Here is an 18,056-nt window from a genome sequence, read left to right as displayed (position 1 = left end):
ATACTCAAAAATAAAAGTGATTTTTACACCATTATTCTTCTTTAATTCAACATAAAAATAGCTTAATATAATAAAATAACATCTTCTTTAAAATATTTACTTTGAAACGATATATAATTCATTGTTATTGTTTTGCTATAAACATTTGAAAACTATTAAAAAACGTCGCGCTCGAATCATTTCCAATGATGCCCCTTGAAACGCCGCGCTTCGCGTAAACGCTCTTAATATGGCTTTTTTGTAACTTTATGGACTTTAAATAAGAACCGTCATTATTGTAAGCCATTTTATTGATATTTACCTCAAAGATTAATGTATTTCATTTTATTAATAGGAAATTGTCGTAGTTTTTTAATATCCGGTATCCGGCCGGATAGTGAGTTACTATCCGGTATCCGGCCGGATAGTAAATTAGGGCCGGATATCCGGCCTACCGGATAGTTGCCGGATATCCGTTTCATCTCTAAAGAATACTCATACTCCAAGAGCTCGAGGCCTCACTCAAGGCTCAACTCTTGTTGAGTGATTAGACAAATAAGACCTACTTAGGGTTTAAAAAGGCTTGTACCCAGAGCCGTGAAACATCATATTAAAAAATGGGGCCTACTTATGATGTTGTATATATCTATCTCTTTCATTTTAGGTATACAACACTGTAGGATAAGTGAGACAGACACAGATAATTGAGTTCATCGGCCCACATCGGCCCCTGTCCCCTGTCACATCACTGTATTCACTGTCAGTTAGCATCAGGTAAATCCGCGAAACAGTAAAAAACATATGTTCCGATCGATAAAAAAAAAACTGTTGTAGTTCTGGTAAATTAAACTTCTGAATAACGATTCATACAAGTTTCCACATAAGGCGCCATGATCCATATTGATTAAATACTTCAAGTTATTTCGATAATCAAGAAAACACGCACTAAACGTCATTACCATCACAGTAAAAATACTGACCTTTGCCGTTGTCTTTTAATTTTTTTTACTTTACCTATACACAGACCAGATTTTGATTATAAATTTAAAATGTACATATTTACCGTGACAAAATAACAAAATTATATTGAAATCGTATTAGCCAATAAAATGGAATCATGAATTGAAATATTGTCACGAGAAATCGTCATAGCCATCGCGGCAGCATCAAAGGTTCTTTAATGTGGCCGCGACGCGACTTATCCCCGCTTGTGTCCGCGCGTCCCACTCTTCAATTCGTTGCTCGTAACAGAACAGAATGCACGTAAAATTTACGCAGCTCCGAGACTTTTTAAACTCCGAAAACGAGAGACACTCGCAGTTTGTCATCGGCTCGCGTCATTCCCATTTTGTGCGATTTGGTAAGTTTTATATATCGATATTTTTCTAATAATTAGCACTTTGTAGCATGTGATTACAATAAAAAAATGGCGATATTGAGGTGTCCCAATAGTGGTGACAATTATTTTTATATAATTTTAAAATCGTTTTCGTCATTACCATTAACATCATTACCATATCATTTAGGCTTATGGTGATGACACTTTGTATATGGTAATGATGACTATGAATGGTTTCCTAAAAGAACAATGGGACAAAACGTCCCCAGAACTGTAGCACTTTAATACCTACCTTATAATATGATAGTACATGATAATACTATAATTTTATTATAATATGACAGCTCAAGTGTGACATGCATGTCTCAGAAAAAAGTTATATCTAAAATAAGAATCCATAAGCAACCCTGAAAAAATACATACAAAATCACTTTTGACCGACTTCAATGGGTATCACGACAGCTTGACCCCGGGACAATTCGACTCCTGTGACAACTCGACCCCTGCGACAACTCAAACCCTGCGACAACTTGTTTTTTTTCAACACTCAACACTTTTGACTTACTTCAAATGGTTTCACGACTGCTGGACCATACGACAGCTGAACCCTACGACCACTCGAACCCTCCGACAACTTGACCCCTGCGACAACTCGATTAAATTACTTTTGACCTACTTCAAACGGTATCACGACTGCTTGAGCGTTAAGAAAACTCGACCTGGACACCTCGATCCTTGCGACAAGTCGATCTCTATTACAACTCGACCCCTGTGACAAGTCGAACACTGCGACACGTCAACCCCTGCGACTACTCTGAGCATTTATTCTAGATTCTGTTCAGGCATTGATTGATGGAGCTAAATGGTTTACAATAAGTATCATAGTTGTCATCGGGGTCGAACTGTCGTAGGTTCCCTACGACAGTTCGACAACTGGACCCCTGTGACAACTCGACCCCTGCGATAACAAGATTAAATTAATTTTAACCTACTTTAAACGAAGCTCGACCCTACAAAAACTTGACCCGGACAACTCGACCCCTACGACAAGTCCAAAATATTCAACTATGATACTTATTGTAAACCATTTAGCTCCATCAATCAATGCCTGAACTGTATCTACAATAAATGCTCAGAGTAGTCGCAGGGGTTGACGTGTCACAGTGTTCGACTTGTCACAGGGTCACAAGTACAAGTTGTCGTAGGGTTAAGCAGTCGTAGGGTCCAGCCACTAGCGGCGTAAGGGGGGGGCGGTCCGCCCCGGGTGCCACTCATCAGGGGGTGACAAAAGTCACGCAGATTAGTACTCACTGGCGCTAGTATAACGAGGATATGCCATGATTGGGGGGGGGGGTGTTGCGATTAGTATCATATAGCTCATTCGAACTAACACCTTTCATTCATTCAATCGGTAACCCAAAAGAGGGGGTGCACCAGACCATTTTGGGGTGTCTTACCTCCCCACTATATGTATACCCAACTTACTTACATTAAGGACTTATGACGGGGGATGCTGTGCTATGCCCCGGGTGCCAACCCATGCTACGCCGCCACTGTCCAGCAGTCGTGAAACCATTATTTTGAAGTAAGTTAAAAGTGTTGAGTGTTGAAAAAAATCAAGTTGTCGCAGGGTTTGAGTTGTAGCAGGGGTCGAATTGTCCCGGGGTCAAGCTGTCGTGCCCTTTGAAGTTGGTCAAAAGTGATTTTGTATGTATTTTTTCAGGGTTGCTTATGAATTTTTATTTTTGATATAACTTTTCTGAGACATGTCACACTTGAGCTGTCATATAATAAAATTATAGTATTCAATTCAATTTATTCATTTAAAGATAACAATGATCCACATGGTTAGTAAATGGGTGCCTTATACAACTATGTTAGTAATTTACTTATTATAACATACCACTAATTATCCAAACCGTTCGGTAAGAAGTAGCCGAAGGAAATGTCGGATAATAGGAGAGTCGTACCTCTCCGCCACGGTCTTCAGGATACTGTTGGGGCTCGCCCGTATCCTACTGAGCAACGAGGCAGTCTTCTTGCATAGGACAGCAAAGAAGCCGTCAGTATGCGACTGAGCAAACATTTCCGAAGCACTGCAGAAGCGAGGCAAGCCCAACAGCACCCTGAAACCGTTGTTATATTGGACCCGAAGGACGCCAAGCGATTTCTGCGAGTACGTGGTCCATAGGTTTCCCGTGTATAGACTCTGACAGTATGCTTTAAACAGAGTGATCTTGACATGGTCATTACATCGGGCAAACCTGCGAGCCAACATATTACACCTTACTGCCAGCGCCCTTCGTTCCCTCTCGATATCAACATGATCTTTAAGGTCATCAGTAACGTAGTGTCCGAGATATTTAAATTTAGTGACTCTGTTTAACTTTACCCCATTCAGCAAGAGGTCGGGTACCACGTTTGGACATTTACTGGCGGCCTTAAATACCATGTATTCGCTCTTCTTCACATTATACAAATAAGCCATGGCATTTAGCATACGCTTCACACACACCCACCATCTTTCTGAGAGCCCCCATTGTTGGCGCCAGCAGTACCATATCATCAGCGTAGCTTATGTTGTTGATACAAACACCATCTACCCAGCATCCGATACGCATACTGCTAAGGGCAACAATGAGGTCATTTACGTATAGGTTGAAAAGCCTGGGAGACGTCAGCCCACCCTGTCTCACCCCGCACTGCAACCCATGTCCCATACTCCTCAGAAAAAACGTTAGCCCATCTTACGCTGTTAATCTGGTTAGCATACTAATAATGGAATATTTGTGATACTTCTGACGGGACGCCCTGCCTCCTCATCTTATCCCAAAGGATGTCATAAGACACAAGATCGAACGCCTTGGAGAGGTCGAGGAAGCATGCGTAAATGGAAGTCCCCTGATCCGTGTAGTACCTGACAGTGTGCTTAAGACTAAGGATGGCGCTCTCGGTCGACAGTCCAGGCTTAAACCCGAATTGAGCATTATGTGATTTTAAATATTTATCTAGTAGAGAGTCAAGCACACTGTCAAGGACCTTTGCCGTGATTGTAGCTAGAGAGATCGGTCGGGTATTAGCATGGTCTATCATACAAGGTAGGTATTAAAGTGCTACAGTTCTGGGGACGTTTTGTCCCATTGTTCTTTAAGCTTTGTTTTTAAATGAGAAGGTTTTTTATTAGTTTACGAAAAGACGTTTTTTTTATTCATTTCTTGTATGTTGACTATTGTGTAAGTCTAAGTAAGAGTACCTAGGCATATTTTTCAATCAAAATCCTCATTGGTGTAAATATATATTTTTTCTGATTCTGAATAATATTAGGAACGTAAAAAAAATTTAACTAATGTCCGTATTGTTCCAAATTCAATAAATTCATTAAAATATTGAATACATTTATTTTTATTTCCAACCCATTCTTTAATAGGTACGTGCTTAGCTAGGAAAATAACATAGATAAAATTTGTGTTTAGCTAAACAATTATATTTAAATTTTAGTTTTTAAGTAATTTTAATTTAATGTATTACTATAAAATTATATTTCGTCATCACCATTAACATAAGATCATTACCATTTTAATAAAATCATTACCATTAGGAAAACGTCATTACCATTTTGTGAAAAAATATTTGGACGCTTGTTACTTCTAAAATCACGATTGAATCTAAGGGCCTCACACTGATCTAAAAAGCTTATTGCTTAACCTTTCAGTTTAAGCTAGTTTGCACGCATCCCTGTTAAGTTTTTCAAAAAACGTAAAATAAATCCCGCGGAATAAAATCGGCGGATCTACCCATCAGTTAGTGCATAGAGAAAAGTAATACATATAGGAAATAGAGAGCCCTCTCTGTAAAATTTTTGAACCTACTAATTGACAGCCTGGTGTTAAATTCCCTGTACTTAACCTACGTACTTAACGCTCACATACATACATAGTCCACGCACACATACATACATAAAGTCCACGAACACATACACACAGTTCACGCACACATAGGCCCTCATAACCTTCAAAGAATTATTGTTTTTATGATGTACAATGTAGAATTTTTTCAAATCCATTATTTTGAAAATATTTATCTTTATGGTGTACGTATTGTATTATTTTCAAAACAATGGATTTGGAAAAATTCTACATTGCACATGGAAATGCAAATAAACAAAAACTTTTGAATTTAATATTTTTACTATATTTATGAACACACATAATATTATACACCAAAAGCGTCTTTTCGCAAAGTTTTCAACAACACTAAAAAAGCATTTGCACATTGAGAAAACTCAGATCACTTGTGAACATAACAGAAAGTTTCTTCGCGATTCTCGAAGGAACGAACAAAACTCCGATGAACCAGAACTACAGCAGGTACGAAGGAATGAATTTGAATTTGACTCGACTCTTCAATACTTTAATAGGGCCACAGAACACCTAAATGATGGCTAAGAAAACAAGAATGCATTTAACATAGCAAAAACAACACCGGCCATTTTGGAGGAAAAACAAAGTTGCCATATGTTAAATAGTAAATTCTACTACTCTATTATGTAAATTATAACAAAAAATGTCACCGTTCAGTTTTAAATTAAAACAAATTAATTTCATTTTAAAAAAGTTTTCACATTGTAATTAACAATATTCTCAAATATATTTTAATTAAGAAAAAAATGAAAATATGAAGGAAACAGGAGCAGCGACATCTAGAGCGTTTTAGGTTAGTTAAAAAGTATTTGAATTTATCCACCGATGTCGCTGTTTGGAAGCAAGTTTCACTTGGATGACCGAAGTATGGAAGTTTCCGCACCCTGAGTTAGTGTGTTGCCCTGTCCTCGGCTGTCTCATCTGTGGTGTGTTGCGTTGCGTTCGTTGTTTGTGGCTTGCGCTTGTGGTTTTAAATTAAACCCAAGCGTTTTCGTTTTGGTTTTCGTCAACCTTTCTTCATCAAAATCATTTCAATAAGACAATTTAGCAATCATAAACATCATGCAGGACGGTAAGTCACTCAAAAACAACGAGTTCGTTGCCAAATTACAATAATCTAGCTTCATAATTCTGCATCCACATTTTGCGTCTTTTCTAGATTTAGAGGTCACTGGCATAAGCAGAAGCGGGCGGGTTAGGAAGAAGAGCTCTAAGCTCATGGATTTTGAGTCTCCGGACGATATTGAGACACGTTTTCGTAAGCAGACACCCGTGAAGTCGTTTGCCAATTTCCGCCAAGAGGAGACGCCGGAATTTCCACCTCAGGAGCCCCCAAGGCCGACTGAAGAGGCGGGAACTGCGTCAGGAAGCGAGTCGGATTACTATGAGAATAATGGGGAGAATGCTGATAGGTATGTTTCATAAGTTTGTATGTTATTGTTAGAAAAGTAATTGAGTAGGTTTGATCTACAATGATAGCCTTTGAAATTGGGATCTGTAAACAGAAGCAAATGTTTCGCTTCAGGCAGCTGCTACTATGTATATTTTACCTTGGTGTTAAAAAGCTGGGGCCATACAATATTATGCTGCATATTTGTGTGTCTGTACCAGCGTTGCCAGACGTCCCGATTTTTAAATCAAATTTAAATGTCCCGCGCGGGACAGGCTCTGTCCCGCTTTTCGGAGAGACACTCACTTCACCAGATTATTGATTGAAACGCCATATTATTGTAAAGAATATTTTTTTTATTTCGTTTTTTGTTTTTTTTTTCTTTTTTCATCCTAAAGACGAATTTAACGATAGAGTAAATCTGATTTAAAATATAATTTTTTTGTTAAAATACATTTTCAATGGCTACTTTTGCTATCTATTGTCACGTAAACGTAATTTTAAGTCAAATAAAAGGATAAATATTTGAAAACCTTTGATTATTACGTTTTTTTACTATGTCCCGCTTCTGACGGAAGAATCCCGCTATTTTCACTCAAAAAGTACCAAAGTCCCGACTTGGCGAAAAAAAAAACTGGCAACGCTGGTCTGTACTTCCATACATATTCAATACTGATTAACAGCCTACAGTGTGTAGGGTATCTATAGAAAGAGTAGGGGTCCAATTCTACTCTACTGGCACCACATGGGGAATAACAACTGATGTTTATTACTAATTGTATGTATCCAGCTCCCTCTTGGGCCCTAGAGAAATTCTAAGTATGCCATAAAATATCTGAATAGTTAGGGAGTGGAATTCGCTGTTTACTGTCTTTCTTGAACACTATAATCCAGACCTTTTCAAGGCGAGAGTGAATAGGCACTGTCTTACAGGGCAGATATGTACCATCCTAGACTGCATCTCACTTAACACCAGGTGCTATTGCAGTCAAATACCTGTCTTGTTAATGTTATGTATAATTAAACAAAAAACGAAAAAATATTTTAAAGCTTATTTATAGAAATCAAATGTTTCAGTTGTTTTTGTGCCATATTAACAAATATTTCGACTTTTATTTTGTAGTATGGAGTCGGACAGCTCAGCATCCGATGAGGGCTCGGCCCGGACTCCGGCCAATTCCCTTTACATGATGGAGAAAAGTAGCAAGAAGAAGCTGATCGTCAAGGACGGGAGAGTGGTCGGGAGAGCTAAAGCACAGAGGAAAGACAAAGGTAAATAAAAGACATAATTTCCACCGAAACCAGTTCAATTTTGAAAGTGCAAAGTTTGGGACCTCTGGCTTAGAGAGATAAAAACAAAATTTTGAAGGACCCTTAAATTAGGAATACCTTACAATTGGAATCTTATTAGATAACATAGAAAGAAAGAAAGAAAGAAAAATATTTATTTGGTTCCAACTTAAAATATAACACATAGATACCTAACAAAAAGTAAATACAAGTTAGAACCAAAATTGGCCACCGCTCAGCATGTGTCATGCTCTGGAGTAGTAAATAAAACCAGAACATGACGCTGTTATTCTGCGGTGATCATTTTTGGAGAGAGCTGGAATACTCGCCTATAATTAATTATTAACTTAAATATCCGGCTCGAAGGACCATTTACATGTACCGTGAGAGAAGTACATCTAAGAATTGCTAAATGAAATGCTAGAGGTTGAGATAATTAAGATTTTATTTCTATACTAGCTTTCCGCCCGCGGCTTCGCCCGCGTGGAATTTTGTCTGTCACAGAAAAACTTTATCGCGCGCGTCCCTGTTTCAAAAACCGGGATAAAAACTATCCTATGTTCTTTCCCGGGACTCAAACTATCTCTATGCCAAATTTCATCAAAATCGGTTGCGAGGTTTAAGCGGGAAAGCGTAACAGACAGACAGACAGAGTTACTTTCGCATTTATAATATTAGTTGGGATGGGATGTTGTTACAATGTTTATACATTACAATGCTAATGCTAAGAATGACGTGTGATTGCTATGAATGTGATGAAAGAAAGAATGATTTGAGTGTAATACAATATGTACAAATCACAAAACTATTTTGGTTTACAGGCAAAACACGCATAACAGCGTACATGATGTGGGCTAAAGAAGCCCGCAACGAACTCCTACGGAAGCATCCGGACATGGACTTCTCTGCGATATCTAAACGATTGGGAGAGATGTGGGCTAATGTAAGTATTTGTAGTCATCATCATTGTTTCAGCCACAACGTCCACTGCTGAACATAGGCCTCCCCCAACGACTTCCACATCGCACGGTTGGTAGCGACCTGCATCCAGCGCCTTCCTGCTACCTTTATCAGGTCGTCGGTCCACCTCCATTCCAGTATTGTATTGTAATATTTTATTTTAAAGCGAATTTTTGGAGTCAAAACACTATTGAGGGCCTAGTGTGAGTTTATATCAAACGCGCTCACTATTGGAGCGGATACGGATTGTACAGCGCCCCTAGCGGGAAACGTTCAAAAACTACAATTTTCATACATTTTTTAAACGCGCGTTTGATGTACTCACACTCAGCCCACTGTTTTAACATTGGACTCATTTGTTTACATGTTATTACAGTTTTAATTTAAAAAGTGTATAAAATTATTATTTTCTTTCTAGGTGAACTACAATGAGCGGTACTTGTGGAAGCGTAAGGCCAAACGCTTCGCCATCCAGAAGGAACAGCAGAGCGGACAGCCTACAGCCAATAAGATCATATCCAACTTGAGTGAGTAATGAATGAGTGGACCGACGACATCATAAAGTGATGAGTGAGTAATCACCATCATCATCATCATTTTAGCCACAGGACATCCACTGCTGAAAGGCCTCCCCCAGTGATTTCCATATTGACCAGTTGGTAGAATGAGTAATAAATTAATTTATTTCTGTGATTCCATAGATTACTAAGCCGGTAGATCTAAATAAATAAAAACCGGCAAAGTGCGTGTAGGACTCTACGCACAAAGGGTTCCGTACCATTGATTTTTTTATTTTTTTTTATTTAAGTTATTTGTATGAAAGATTACGCGGTATAATAAGCGGTTTACGATTTACGAGGTATTAAAAAAAAACTACTTACTAGATCTCGTTCAAAACAATTTTTGTTGGTAGTTTTCATATGATTTTTAGATTTTTCATTTTCTTATTTTAGAAGTTAGAGGGGGGGGGGGGGGACCAACTTTTTTCCACTTTGGAAGCGTCTGTCACGCAAACTATTCGGTTTAGAGAAAAAGTATTTTAGAAACCTCGATATCATTTTTGAAGACCTATCCATAGATACCCCACACGTATGTGTTTGACGAAAAAAAAAATTTTTGAGTTTCAGTTCTATGTAAGTATGGGGAGCCCCCAATATTTATTATTATTTTTTTATTTTTGCATCAAAATCTTAATGCGGTTCACAGAATACATCTACTTACCAAGTTTCAACAGTATAGCTCTTATAGTTTCGGAAAAAAATGACTGTGACATACGGACGGACAGACAGACATGACGAATCTATAAGGCCTCAGCCTCGAACTTAGCGGGCAGCGGGGCGGCGGCGGCGGCGGCGCGGGAGCGGCAGGATCTTATGCGTAAAATCAAATAGACCGGTTCTCGAAAACAGCGGCGCCGGAGCGGGCAACGAGCGGGCAGCGCACTCCTTCTTTTGCCCACAATAAATCGAGCGTAAGGAATAAATTTGAATCGAAATAAAATTGTCGCCGTTGTTCAGACATTTCGTTTGCGAATAAAAACAAATATCTCGACAACACAACCCCGAACACAACACTTCGCCGCTAAAGCGCCGCGCGAGCTGCCCGCTGGTTTCGAGAACGGGTCTGCGTTGCCCGCCCCGCTCCCGCGCCGCCGCCGCTCCCGCCCCGCTGCCCGCTAAGTTCGAGGCTGAGGCCTAAGGGTTCCGTTTTTTGCCATTTGGCTACGGAACCCTAAAAACACTGGATATTTAACTTGCACTTATTGAAAGCACGCGAAACCTTCTGCGCGTTTCGCTAATCTGACGTTACTCTTGACTGTTGTCAATTGTAATTTAACGTTGGGATTTTAACAATAACAATACAAGCTAATAATTGAGCTAACTGCGCACCTCGCTGGAATATGACTCTCCCTCGCACTCACCCGCACACCTCTCCGCGTTCACCCCGTCCGCACCAGAGCGGCGATGTGACGTCACGGTCGCCAGGTGCGCAGTTAACTCAACCCGTGCCCCGATCGCGCTAATTTGTAATGTCTTCAATTCATTTGCGTTACTGTTACGCTCCATTTGCATTCCAGCTGAAGTGCAATTCGGTATCGCGGTAAAGTTCACTTGCAAACAAAAGATTTATGCACTTTTCATTAAAAGTCCGAACAGCTTATTTTTTTAATTAAACTAAAATTACTAAAACACAGCAAATTTTCGTCAAGCGTTTGACTTGCGTTTGAGAAGTCGAAAGAAGAGTTTTTGCGTATATGGACGTAACTTATTTATTATTTATTTCCCCAGGCGTCCCGCGTCCCCTGGGCAACCCGGGGCCCGGTAGGCCTCCTGCCAACCGCGCTCAGCCCAAACCATTGGTCCCGTCGCCGCCGTCACAGGCTTTGGTGGTAAGGATTTATAAATACAAGCTTTTGTAAAATTTACAGGATTAGCATACAGGGTGGAATTTTGTAATGCCACCTGGAGGGAAAGTACTCTTAATACTGTAGATAGAAAATTTTAATTAAAGAAAACATCTATTTTTGAAATGAAATTAAATAAAACTGCTTTTAAAGATTTTCAAAAATCTGCTGGACAAGCCAAGGGCGATGATGAACGGTCCTGCGCTGCCCGCATCCAGGTTCTTCCCACGACCTTTACCAGATCGTCGGTCCACCTAGTAGGAGGCCTGCCCACGCTACGTCTTCCAGCCCGTGGTCGCCACTCGAGAACTTTTCTGCCCCAACGCCCATCGTCTCTACGAGCTAGGTGCCCCGCCCACTGCCACTTGATTTTAGCAGAGTAAATACAAATGAGTAGGTCATCTTCATCCAAGTCAAGGGTCAACCAAAGTCGCTGACATAGCCCGACGGATTAGCAAACTGAAGCGGCAATGGGAAGGGCACATAGTACGCAGAACTGACGGCCAATGGGGCAGAAAGGTTTTGGAATGGAGGCCGCGTACCGGAAAACGCAGCGTGAGACGTCCACCTACAAGGTGGACCGACGACATCGTAAAGGTAGCAGGGAAGCGCTGGACGCAGGCCGCTACCAATCGATCAACATGGAAAGCATTGGGGGAGGCTTATGTTCAGCAGTGGACGTCCTATGGCTGAAATGATGATGATGAGGTCATCTTCATAGAAACGCATGGGCGCGGTTTGTCGTAGTTGCGCCGAATTTTGTCAGTGCGCGCCGCATACAAACCGCGCTCGGCGCGTTTCTATGAAGACGACCTACTCATTTGTATTTACTCTGCTACGAGCTACAATTTTATTAGCAATCAAGTCGCGTCAGGGATTTTAACCCTTTACCTACGGGCCCTTGGAAACTTGGAAACCCAAAGTCGCCTCTCAAAACGGGGTATTTTAACCTATAAAATTGTTTGCTCCACTTTACATCAAGATATTTTAAAAAGTATGAGACTTACGTCCACGAAGTTACGTTTGGGCTGGAAGACGTAGCGTGGGCAGACCTCCTACTAGGTGGACCGACGGTCTGGTAAAGGTCGCGGGAAGAGCCTGGACGCGGGCAGCGCAGGACCGTTAATTGTGGAAAACCTTGGGGGCGGCCTTTGTCTAACAGTGGACGTCATTTGACGAACGATGAGACTTACTCGTACGGTATTGAAAGGATGATGGGCACAAATTTATGGAAAGTGGTACCCGCTCCAATAGCCATAACCAATATAATTATATTTCAAAAGGCCTTTAGATGTAGAAAAATGTCTGCTATGGGGCCAGTTCTAATTCACGTTTTGAAAGCAGTAATTCCACTAAGTATTATATGAAAGTATAACACAATCATCCATGTATACGAGTATGTACTATGACTACAATCTATTAATATAACTAAAATAAACATTCAAAAGGAAAGGTTTGTACCTACGATGAACTACCCGAGCTATTAGCCCTTTAATCGCTTTCATCATCATCATCATGATCATTTTAGCCATAGAATGTCTAGTTGAACATAGGCTCCCCAATAATTTCCACAATGGCCGGTTGGTAGTGGCCTGCATCCAGCGCCTTCCCGCTACCTTTATGAGGTCGTCGGTCCATCTTGTGGGTGGACTTATTGGGTCTTGTGGGTTTATTCGCTTTAGCAACCCATAATAAAACCCTTAAGAAGTAATAAAACTCTAACCCCTTTATTAATAAAAGTTACACCCTAGTTGAAATCTGGCTTAAATTGTCATTTGGTATGGAAATGTCATTTTAATCCAAGGTTTCTCCTAGGTGTAACTTTTTATTAATAAGGGGGGTAGTAGTTCTTCAAATAAAAATATTTATTTCACAACTATCCCTATCAATAATTATAGAGTTAAGGAAGGATGCTGGAGCAGTAAACACTTCATGCCTCGCACAACCTAAGTACCATACTATGGAATTGGACACGTATGATACTTAGGTTACATAAAAAGTATGTTTATCTTCGAACACAACCAGATCTGAGGCTGGTGGCCATAGTAAAAGTTGTTCGTCTTGGTAAGACCTTTCAAACGACACTAGAAGCATATCTATTGGAGCCGGGTACCATTTTGCCCATTGTCCTTTGGAATATTATATTCTGCAACTAATGTAGTTTCATAATTACAAGCGTATTTTACACTTAATTTGCAATTTTATTGTTTTTTTGTCGTAAATCGTGATTTAGTTGGCTTTGCCAAAATAACAATAGATGCCACCCGTATTGAGAAGTGACTTTTGACTTGGCAACTATAGGTGCCTCCCGTAGGTAAGAGGTTAAGAGCGTTTACGTGAAACGCGGCGTTTCAAGGGGCATCATTGGAAATGATTCGCGCGCGGCGTTTTTTCATAGTTTTCAAATGTTTATAGCAAAACAATAACAATGAATTATATATCGTTTTAAAGTAAATATTTTAAAGAAGATGTTATTTTATTATATTAAGCTATTTTTATGTTGAATTAAAGAAGAATAATGGTGTAAAAATCACTTTGATTTTTGGGTATTTCACGTTCTTTGAATTTGTGATTTCTTATTGTAAAATGCTTAAATCTAAGAATTTTCTCAACTAACTATTTGCCTAAGGACCTATGCTATAGGATATAAATGTTTGTTATATCGTTTTCACAGTATTTTTATAAAAAAATTCAGCTTGTAAACTGAGGCTAAAGTGGAAATTTGAAAACCTGTGTGGACTTATCTTAATAGAATTCTTAAATACTACACTAATCGAAATATTTTCTCAACTAACTATTTAGACGACAAAATTGCCTAATTATTCATGCCTATAACATATTTGTAATGTAACTGGTTAATGATTGTAGCGGGTTGAAAAAGTACTGTTTTTGCGCCAAACGGCGTAAACGCTCAAAAATATTTTTCTTTACCATCAGCCGGTGTCTTCAGCCGGTGCTCTTTCGACCGGCGGCGCGGGCGTGTACCGCGTGTCGGGCTGCGGCGCCGTGGAGGTGGCGGCGCATCTACGGCTGCTCGGCGAGAGCCTGGCCATCATCGGGGCGCGGCTCAAGGAGCACGAGGTACTGTGCTGACACTTGTGTAATTAATGCTAAGGAGTGTTTTAAGGAGCACTAGTAAGTACTCTAGAACCTTGTCACGTGATACGAAGCTAGTACTGTCACTCGTTTGTGGAACAAGGAGTGTCTGAAGAAGAACGAGGTGCTGTCACGTGATACTTGTGGAACTAGTACTGTCACGTGATATTTTTGGAACTAGTACTGTCACTTGATATTTCTGGAGAAGGGAGTGTCTTAAACAGCACGAGTAAGTACTCTAGAACCTGGTCACGTGATACTTACCTGGTGCTGTCACGTGACACTTATGGAACTAGGAGCACGCGCGGTGCCCTGGAAGCCAGTCGTCACCTGGTACTGTCGCGTGTGTCACGCGGCCGGGCCTAGTATAGCAGCCCCCAGCCGTCGTCAGCCGGCGGGCTGGGCCCCGGCGCGGGCGTGTGCCGCGTGTCGGGCTGCGGCGCCGTGGAGGTGGCGGCGCATCTGCGGCTGCTCGGCGAGAGCCTGGCCATCATCGGCGCCCGGCTCAAGGAGCACGAGGTAATACGGGCACGTGATATTTGTGGAACAGTCACGTGATATCTTTGGAACAATCACATGATTTGTTTGGAACAATCACATGATTTGTTTGGAACAGTCACGTGATTTTTTTAGAACAGGGACCGAGGGGAGTGTCTTAAGGAGCACTAGTAAGTACGCTAGAAACTTGTCACGTGATACGAACCTAGAAGTGTCGCGTGATACGAAGCTAGTACTGTCACGTGATATTTGTGGAACTGGTACTGTCACTCGATATTTGTGGAACAGGGAGTGTCTTAATGAGCACGAGGTGCTGGTATGTGATACTTGTGGAACTAGTACTGTCACTCGATATTTGCTTAATATTTTTAGAATAGGTACCCAAGGAGCCTGACCTGGAGCACGAGGTAAACGATACTATTCCCACCTCTCGTTCCCACCGCTGCAACTCCTGTGTAGCCAGGATCTACAGCTTAACCGCCAATAACCCAACCAGTGAAGGTCAGTTAAACTTCGACTTCCCTCCAGTGCAAAGCAAGCAGATGACATGTGACAAAACAAAAGCCTGCAGCGCTTGCAGTTAATCGTTCGTCCGTTTCAGCCAAATGATGTCCACTGCTGGACAAAAGCCTCCTGTGCTGTTCGTCTAGCTAGATGCTTCCCGCGACCTTTAATCGTTGGTTCGCCTAGTAGAAGGCCTGCCCACACTACGTCTTCCGGCCCGTGGTCGCCACTCGAGAATTTTTCTACCTCATCGGCCTACGAGTTATGCGCCCCGCTTACCGTCACTTGATTTTAGCAATTCTGCATAAACCAACATAGGTTTTTGGTTTTCCTGCGGATCTCCTCATTTCTGATCATTTCTTGAACCCTGTGCAATGTTCAAATAGACATTTATTTACTTTAAAACTTTGTTCCAGGGCCAAATCGCGGTATCCGGGTCGGTGTCGGTCCTCCTCGACACACTGCTATGCTCGCTTGCGCCGCTGCTGTGCGTCACCCGCGCGGTGCCAGCGCTGGCGCCGCCACCGCGTCTATTGCAGCATACACTGCACAATATCGCTTATATCATGCCCGGCCTGTGAGACATACTAGCTCCGTCACGTGACAAATACAAATATCACGTGATATTTGGTGTTACGTGACAAATACTAACTCTGTCACGTGATATTTTGTGTCACATGATATTTAGCCTCAGTTGCACTCTCACATCTTAATATTAACCGGTGTTTTGTGTGGAGTTTGACAGACTTTTGAGGTTTGTTAAAGTTAAAGTAAGATGGGGCAACCTTAGAACACGCTATATTATAATGGCCGGCCTGTGAAAAATACTAGCTGTGAAAAAATCACGTGATATTTTGTCACGTGAAAGATACTAGCTATGTCACGTGATATCTTGATAAATACTGAAAAGTTGAATAGAGAGCTAGGTTAGTTTCAATATGAAAAATGCCTGAATAATAAAGAGTTACACGTTGGAAACTAGTTTAAAATGACATTTTAATTAAATAAATTAAACATTAAAGTAGTTTTCGACGCGTGTGTAACTTTTTATTAGTAATTGAACGAGGTTGAACAGCAATAAATTAATGTTAATAGAATGTTGACTAGTATTTTGTTCACGTGTAACTCGATGAGTTAAGTAATTATTGAGTGACACATTTGATTACAATAGTAAAAAATGTACATCTTTGTTAGTGTTGAAGCTATTTTTGTCCGTGTGTTAATAAAGTATTTTTTAAATCATATCTGTGTTTTATTTTACGTTTACGTTTTACGTTTAATAATAATAAGTAATCAATCAACATCATAAGAAGCTTATAGGTTATGGTTTACACTACCCCACGATGGCCTGACGGGTTGGGGAGGCCTGATGTTCGCGTGTTTCTTCCTTTATCACCTCTTACGATATTTACGGGAATAGGGAGTGGTCCACAGATCACAGAAACTAAAGGGAGATGTGCCAAGGGGGCGGGGCCGGTGTCGCAGCAATATGCCCAAAAACGGAACACATTGCTGCAGACGTCATAAACAGTTTACATTGCTTGCGTAGGTTACTAAATATTATTCGAACGTTAAGTACTGATACCGCAGTGGATAATAAGCGCAGGGATTCTTGGATGGCTTAAACATGGAGTGTAGGTGCGGTTTTGTTCCCCAGTCGATGAAGCACCTGATGTCGTGCCCCGAGTGCCCAAGCAACTGCACTCAGGAGGATTTGATGAGTGCTGCTGACAACGCCACTCTTGTGGCGGAGTTTTGGGCTGACACTGTGTAGGTTTGTTGTCGACACGATAAGAAGAAGAATGAGCGCATGTTTTGATTACTTTGTACATGTCAATTTCTAATGCGACACTGAGTTTAGAACTCAGCGCATTAGTTGGCATATCTCTATGGAGTGGTCCTATTTTACTCAGCTGATACTAGGCTTGGAATAATAAAACTATTTGAAATTCCCACCAAAATACTTGAACCCGTGAAATACTTTCACATCAACAAATACTGTATGCAAGTAACTGCAGATGGCATCACTAATCAACAAAGTGTTATCTGTGGCCTACAAACAAGGTTCGACGAAAACCACCCGTTTTCGTATTTCAGTCAGCGGGGTAGTTGGTCATTCTTTATAAAATACACAGATGGCGCTGATCTTAACTTGACTTGCGATAACTTGAAATTTTCTGAAAAATATATTACGAGGCAATATTGGCCAGTGTGTTATCTAATTAAATTGTAGAGTTTCAGGTGGTGGTACTTGACTTCAGCAGACGAAATTTTTGCAAGACAGCTTTGCGCTTGTCGCTTAGCTGTTTGATATACTAAGGGCAAGTGTATGGGTTATTAGGATAGCAAGTTTCAGTACTGAGGATGGTTTATGTCTTGTTCACTTGGGTGAAAGTGGAATAGTTAGGTGTCTTTCGCGTTGGGTTATTATTGTTTAGGTAAAATGTCCTCGAACTCCTCCTATGTTCTTCTGATTAATTTCGTTGCGGGTCCAATGACAGTTTAACTTTTCCCCGGGACAAACATGACCTTCATTGGTTGGGTTTTTTTATGGCGGTCAAGCTGTAGATCCTGGCTACACAGGAGTTGCAGTGGTGGGAACGAGAGGTGGGAATAGTCCCGTTTAGGTAAAATGTGTGACATAACTTAGGGTACCTAACTTATAAACTCAAAAGC

The 18,056-nt window shown here is 40.8% G+C and overlaps 1 protein-coding gene across 1 annotated transcript; it reads left to right on the top strand.

The window, feature by feature from the left end:
- The first annotated feature begins 6,237 nt into the window (after positions 1–6,237).
- On the top strand, positions 6,238–16,622 carry LOC135085615 (HMG box-containing protein 4). The gene is made up of 9 exons (XM_063980391.1): positions 6,238–6,310; positions 6,398–6,650; positions 7,752–7,900; positions 8,740–8,861; positions 9,297–9,405; positions 11,167–11,267; positions 14,220–14,363; positions 14,745–14,897; positions 15,797–16,622. Exons 1-9 carry the CDS (start codon positions 6,301–6,303, stop codon positions 15,959–15,961), a joined length of 1,206 nt encoding a protein of 401 aa, XP_063836461.1. The 5' UTR covers positions 6,238–6,300; the 3' UTR covers positions 15,962–16,622.
- The last annotated feature ends 1,434 nt before the right edge of the window (positions 16,623–18,056 follow it).

Source organism: Ostrinia nubilalis, chromosome 29, assembly GCF_963855985.1.
Source record: "Ostrinia nubilalis chromosome 29, ilOstNubi1.1, whole genome shotgun sequence".
Lineage (NCBI taxonomy): Eukaryota > Metazoa > Arthropoda > Insecta > Lepidoptera > Crambidae > Ostrinia > Ostrinia nubilalis.
Note: the sequence above shows the minus strand (reverse complement) of the source record. Positions and strands in the feature narration are given on the sequence as shown.

What these genes read in the sequence shown, in the direction of transcription:
- LOC135085615 (XM_063980391.1), top strand. An exon ending in AGCACAGAGGAAAGACAAAG is followed by an intron (nt 7,901 to 8,739) that starts GTAAATAAAAGA and finishes TTTGGTTTACAG; the next exon opens with GCAAAACACGCATAACAGCG. An exon ending in CGCCGTCACAGGCTTTGGTG is followed by an intron (nt 11,268 to 14,219) that starts GTAAGGATTTAT and finishes CTTTACCATCAG; the next exon opens with CCGGTGTCTTCAGCCGGTGC.